This window comes from Crocuta crocuta, unplaced genomic scaffold (assembly GCF_008692635.1).
Source record: "Crocuta crocuta isolate KB4526 unplaced genomic scaffold, BGI_CrCroc_1.0 scaffold692, whole genome shotgun sequence".
NCBI lineage: Eukaryota > Metazoa > Chordata > Mammalia > Carnivora > Hyaenidae > Crocuta > Crocuta crocuta.
Window position 1 is genome coordinate 757,035 of NW_027532877.1, and position 6,197 is coordinate 763,231.

General features: G+C 57.0%; 2 protein-coding genes across 5 annotated transcripts in view; one reads left to right on the forward strand and one right to left on the reverse strand.

Annotated features, from left to right (window-relative positions):
* LOC144216312 (uncharacterized) overlaps positions 1–5,809 on the forward strand; it is an 8,412-nt gene extending 2,603 nt beyond the window's left edge. Inside the window, exons 4-9 of the mRNA XM_077745636.1 lie at positions 2,062–2,163; positions 2,390–2,722; positions 3,117–3,190; positions 3,477–3,517; positions 4,676–4,835; positions 4,968–5,809. Of these exons, the coding sequence (XP_077601762.1) occupies positions 2,062–2,163; positions 2,390–2,722; positions 3,117–3,190; positions 3,477–3,517; positions 4,676–4,835; positions 4,968–5,383 (1,126 nt within the window). The 3' untranslated portion in view covers positions 5,384–5,809. The remainder of the gene's footprint in view (positions 1–2,061; positions 2,164–2,389; positions 2,723–3,116; positions 3,191–3,476; positions 3,518–4,675; positions 4,836–4,967) is intronic.
* Positions 1–6,197, reverse strand: part of TBX5 (T-box transcription factor 5) — an 86,306-nt gene that overhangs the window by 45,489 nt on the left and 34,620 nt on the right. For 2 of the 4 annotated variants that reach the window (XM_077745643.1, XM_077745639.1), the window contains exon 1: positions 705–752. The exons of the other annotated variants lie outside the window; for them this stretch is intronic. The gene's annotated coding sequence lies outside the window, so the exon portion shown is untranslated. Of the gene's footprint in view, positions 1–704; positions 753–6,197 lie in introns of those variants that run through there. 4 annotated transcript variants of the gene reach the window in all.

Below are 6,197 nucleotides of genomic sequence, written 5' to 3' on the forward strand. Positions count from 1 at the left end.
TGTAACACATCGCTGCAAAATTACAAAGCGGCTTGTCCATCCCTAAAAGTGGGGCCGTGCGGGGGAGAAAGACCAAGCCCGGCATTTGCTTCGCTTCTCTCTCCGCCTTCCAGGTTTGTTTGCAAACAACCTTTCACCAAGGCGGTTTATTTATTTGTGAAAACGCCCTCACCCTTCCGCACTGTCAACTCAGAGAACTTTGGGCTGGCTAAGGAGGTGACCCCCCTCCATCTCCCGCCCAAAATGGAAAACAAAGGTGGCTTCAGGATGAGCTTGATTCTCTGCATCTCGGGCAAAAGGAAGGGGAAATACGGAAAGACCTCTCCAATCCCTTGAAATTCTCCGAGATTTGCGGATAAAAGAAATCCCCATAAATAATTCGGAGGCCCCCTCCCGGGAGGGCAAAGCTGAACTCCCCCAAGTTGACTGCCTAGCCAGATTCACTCAGCCGGTGGAGCGCAGTTTGTGCCGGCCACCACAAGACACTGGAATTTTGAAACCTCCAACGGGAATCTGTTCTTTGCCAGGCAAGACTCCAAGGTAAAATGCAAGGAGTGCCTTCTCATTTCCATGGTGAAAAGTAGCATCTACCGGAGTGTGCATTCGGCAGGGCCGAGTTGCAGCGGGAAGCCAGGAGGCCGGAGGCAGGTCAAGTGCTGAGAGCAACCTACCCTCCCCCCCATAGCTGTCCAAGGGCCACTCACCTCCAAAACTCCCACCTCTTCTTTCCAGCGCAGAAGCCAGCAGTGAGGGTGCCTTGCTGGGGAGTGTGGGGGGGGGTTCAGGTGAAGCGTTTGCAAAGGACCCCCAAAAGAGACCCCGTCTAGGCCAAGCCTTCTTGCAGCGTCTGTCAAGAGGACTAGGTACCTCCCAGCTCGAGGCTGGTTTGTGGTCTTCGACAAATTAAATATTACTATTTATTACCAGGCACACCCCAATAAAATAAAGAGGCAACCAGGCGATACGGACTATCTCACCAGCGGCTGCACCTATAGGACTTGGAGACGTCACGAATCACGCAACCGGCCCGCGCGCTGTCACGCTCGACTGGGGGGCAGCGGCTCGGGAGGTTAATTTCTGTCCGTCTTCGCCTCTCAGCCCCGGGTCTGCGCAGCCACAAGTCCCCGACGCCCGGGCCACGGGAATAAATAAAGAAATAAACAAACCCAGCGCTCTCCGGGGGAAATGGGGGTGGCAAACATCAGGCACAAATAGAGCCAAGATCGATTTTCTTAGGGAGGGGGAGGGGGGAGCTCTTGGCGAAGGGAGGTGGGAGCCAATCTCAGCCCACGACTGGGAAGAAATCAAATTGTTCCGAGGTGGAACGAAGTCCCTTGGAGGAGTCACGAGAGTCCTCTTATTATTTAAAAATATTTTTTTCCGAGGAGGAGCTCTCGGCGAACGAACACCCAGGCGCCCGCTCTAACTGGTTATGTGTGGGACGCGGTAACTCCGTGCCTGCGCGCAGACCTGCGTACACGTAATTACCGGGTTATCGCGCAGGGGAAATGAGACCCGGGCGTTGGAGGGAAGGAAGAGGGTCGTCCGCAGTGTAGCTTACTGAGAAAAAAAAAAGTCCACTCTGCGAGAGCGCCTCTAGCCAGGGCCGCGGACGCAGTTCGTGCCAGCGCGGCCCCGGCGGGGGGCGGGGGGCGAGTAGGTCCTGGGGTCGGGGTACCGGGGGTGATTTCTGCAGAGAAGAATTACAGCGACCGGGCCTGCAAAGGGCGAGGCGCTCGGTTTTGTTCTGGAATAACGATTATCATTATTATTTTTGCTCTCATCAATGGGCCTAACTCCTAAGCGCCCCGCTGAGGATGCGCTCCAGCTTTCGCGCGCAGCTGGAGACGCGCCGGGTGCAGTTGGGAAGCGTACGGCGTAGACGCCCCCGGCGGCGCCGAGCGAAGAGCTAGGCCTGCCCGGGAGCGAGGCAGCGAGCGTCGGGCCTTCCGCAAGGGTAAGCTCCCCGCCGAGGGGGAGAGGGAAGCGAAGGTCGGAATCTGGCCTTGCCCCCAACTTCGGGGATTCCATCCCGGGTTTCGCTCCCCCCTAACCCCCCAGGGCTTTCCGAAGCGCGGCCTGGCTCCAGGCCGGGTCCTTCCGGGGCTGGAGCGGCCGCGAAAAGTCAGGAACGCGGCTGAACGAGCCGCCTCGGGACCTGAGGTCAGGCCCGCGGGGATCACGGGCAGCCCTTCCAGCGCTGGACGCGGGCGCCCGGGGCGGCCGGGCCGCGGACTCAGCCGCTTCCAGCGGGCAGGACCCGCGTCTCTCCTCCCCGCCGGGCCGCAGTGGCTTCCCCCAAATTCTCTTTTGTTTCCCAAATGGTGAGCTATTCTCTTTTCCCCAATCCGAGCCCCTTGGGGTGAAGCGTTCGCTCCCGGGTGCCCAGAGCGCAAGCCAAAATCCTTCGCCCGAGGCCTCGAGGTGGTTCCCTTTTGATCCCCGGGCTGAGGTCGGCCGGAAGCGGAGGCCTGGGCCCCGCCGGGGCTGGAAGGGGAAGGCGAAACCCTGAGCTGGGCGAGAGCTCCTTTCCCCTTGGCTGCCTCCTCTCGCATCTCCGGCGCCGGGCCCCAGCAGCCCTGGGCTCAGCCCGCACGGGATTCCGCAACCTCAGCTTCCGATACCCGCTGTCCCAGACACTCTGGAAGCCCGGCCCACGGACCGAATACAGTCCTCGACCAGTTCTGAGCATCTTCCATCCTTTCCCCCAGTCGTTGGGGCGGTAAGTTCCAAAGAGCCGCCGCGCACCAAGCGGCCTCCCTTCCTTATTCAGGAGGATCCCCGGCTTCCCTCGACCTGCTCCCAGCTGGGTTTCCTCCGCCACCCCCTCCCCAATTGCGTTCTCCTCACTTTGCAAAATTCTAGCCCTATTTCTAATATCACCCTGGGTAGAAGAGTAGAGGTTCCTACTTTAAAGAGTCCAAAACAAAGCCGAACAAAAGTAAGAGGAGGCCGCTCTTGATATTTTTCTTGCTCCTGCCTCTGTTTTTAAAGAAAGTTGAGTATTTTTGAAAGAAAGAAAAACCACCGTATTTCTTGCCTCTCAAGAAAACAAAAACAAAAACAAAAACAAAACTAGCTTACGAGGACACCATCTTTTCCGCTTCTTTTTCCAGTGCGTCCCGGCCTGACTCAGGGCTCCCCCGGAGTCGAAAAGTAGGGAGAAGACCAGAAAGGACTGGAGAAAGGAGTAAGAATCACCGCGCCAATAGATATGACAATCGAAAGTTGGACCAACTCGGTTTTGCAAAAGAGGGAGTCCGTTTTGGCCTCATGGGGAGAAATTCCCTCCTTCTCTCTGGGGGTTACTTCCCCTCTTGCCTAGTTAAATCTGGCCCTGTTATATTTCTTCCAGGATCACGGTATCTCCCTTCCCCATGTTTCAGCCCGTTCCTGCTTTCTTCCCTTCTGACCGGAAGCATCTGGGGAGAATACTGGCTATGGCTATTATTTTAATATCCCATATTCTCCTCCAGCATTTTCGCCGAGAATTATTGCCGCTACTGTTCTGATTCAGGTTGGTGTTCTTCCCTGTGCTTTGGAGATATTCCTCCCCGCTCCCCCAAGTTTGGCGGATGAAGCCCTCCCCCCAATCAGGGTAATAAAATGAGAAATAGAAGGTGGGAGCGCCCGCCCGTTCTAGAAGCCCCGCGGAGATCTCAAGGCTAGAGATTTACCAGCTCCCAAAGGGCAGAGAAGGTGGCTGGGATGTAAAGGGCTGTCCTGTTCTGGCCCCTCCAATTTAAGGAGTCTTCAGTGGAGGAAAAGGGTGAGTCTTGGCCTGAGGGAGCCTGCAGCCACCTCTGAGCCCGAGGGCTGCACTGCGCCGGAGAACTGCATCTGTACCCGCAGCCCAGAACCTATAGAAAGCCCGCCACCCCACCCTGTGCGGCCAGCATGTGCCCACAGCCCCCAAAGACGCGGGGGAAATATATCCTAAATTCCAGGGCTCCGACCTGCTAATACCTCCCGGGTCTGGCGGGGAGGCTGTCTGGATACCCCCCTCCCTCAACTGGAGGGTGCTGTGGAAACTTGGGAACCCGCTCCTCTCCAGGGCTCTGGAAAGACAAATTTTCTTTGGCAAAGAGAACGGTGTCGCGCTGTCGACACGGCAGACTATTTTTCTTGTTCCCTCACAAGGGTTGGTGGGTGGGGGGGAGGGAGAAAAGAAAGCGAGAAAGAAAGGGAAATTAAATCCACACGTGTTAAGCTTGCTCAAAGGGCCGGATTCAAAACCAGAGACGAAACCGCGACTCCACTTCTAGCTGCCCGCGGGCCTCCTTCCAGACCGGGCCTCACCGAGCAAGATGTCCACGCTGCCCGGAGAAAACTCAGTCTGATGATTCATAAAGCGCTTTCTTGAAGGGGGAAGGGGCATGGTTCCAGTCCGCGCGGTAGAGGCGGAACCGCAAAACAAACCGAGGAGATAGTAGTTGTGATGCTAATACCATCCCCCACCCCCCACCCCCGCACCCTTTTAAGAAAGTTCACCTTGCTACCTCCTAGTCAAGCCGGTGATTCAGGTAACATTGACTTCGGAGCCAAAATGATCCAGGCCAGTGATTTTGGAAATTCCTACGGTCTGACCCGGCTCTCAGACTTGGACCTACCTGGGTCAAGAGAACCTAAAGAGTTGTTTTACCGACCCCGCAATAGCCCGTTTAATAATCCGCAGGGCGACACCCGCGTCCCTTGCTTCTCTCTCTGGTGGAGAAACTCGTCACGGCAGCGGCTGCAGGCCCCAGCCTCGCGGAGGAGCTCGGAGCCGGTGCAGGGGAGGGGGGTGTGGAGGACAGGAGCGGCCACGCCGCCCGGAGCTGCGAGTGAAAACTCTAGTAATGACCTTGAGGAGGTGAAGGGACGCGTGTGGGGGTGCGGGGTGACGAGGGGGGCCAGACCCCAAACTGGATGGATCCGTCACCAGAACGATTGCTTGGTCAAGACCTCTAATTTTTCTTCCCTTTCAGCCCCGAGCCTCGGCCTCGAGCGCCGCAGCGGGTCCCCCCTGGCCTCCTGGTGCTGGGTTTCTGGTCTTTGGGGGCATCCCCGACCAAAGGGTCTGGAAGCAGGGGCCCCCAGATGCCTAGCTGCTACCTTCGCGCACAATCACGCCCGGACACCCTGGGGTGAAACTGACCAAGGCTTGTCTTGGGTGCAACTGACAGAGGTTGGTGGCAAAGAAAAGTTCCTGGTGATCGTTTCTGAGGGGACCCTTGGCTTCCTGGTCGCCGTGGCAATGGGGGATCCCGCCAAATGCTCTCAACAACGGAGCACCCGCAGGACCGCCGTTCTGAGGTCTGTGAGGTTCTTCTTCCGCCCATCGCTCTTGAACTCTTGGCTTTCCGCAGCCTCTCCTCCACGGATTCAGCATGGCAGGGACTGAAAATCTACTCCTCTTTTGAAATGGAGGAGAACATCGAGATTTAGTGTCGTCTCTGCGGGTGGCCTCAGGGTCTGGAGCAAAAGCTCTCACTCGGAGTTGACGACTGTGACCTTGGAGAGGTGCGCCCAAGGATGCTGTCACCCAAGCCCGAACCCCCAGATTCTCAGCCAGCGACCTGGGACCCTGGGAGGGCTGAGTCTCTCTCTCTCTCTTCACATATACTATTCACCCCAACCTGCTTTTGAGGCTCCCTGCCTACATCCTTGCAACCCTTTCGCCTGCCTGGATTAACATCTCAATGGAAGGAAGGTCAGGAACTAGACTTTTGTGGCTTTTGTGTGGGCAAGGCCTTACTGAGAGAAAGAATACACGATACTCCTTTTGGAGGGAACGTTTTCCATTGTGGGCGTAACATAAACAACATTAAAATAGCACGTTGGCCTCCATTGCTTTCTGCTTGAACCTGCAGGGGGAAATAGCCATCTTTCTTCTGGGGACGGGCAACGCACCATAGAGGCGACTTTTCCGTCTCCATTTTTCAGGCAGCAGGCTCCGAGAAAGAGCCAGGGCACCGACCGGCTTGGAGGCCATGGAGGGAGCTGGAGAGAGAGAACGGACCTCAGAGAGAAGCACTCCGGGCCCGTGACCTCTGCCTGCGGGTTGGGGTCCAGGGTGATTCTTCCTCTGGGTCCTCCCATCTTGGTTCACTCTCTGCAGGACACACCAACGGTCTCCAGGCCGGTCAGGAAAGACAGAAATTAACTCCTGTCTCTCAGCTTCCGGGGGGAGGGGGGAGGGGGGCGTCTAATATACA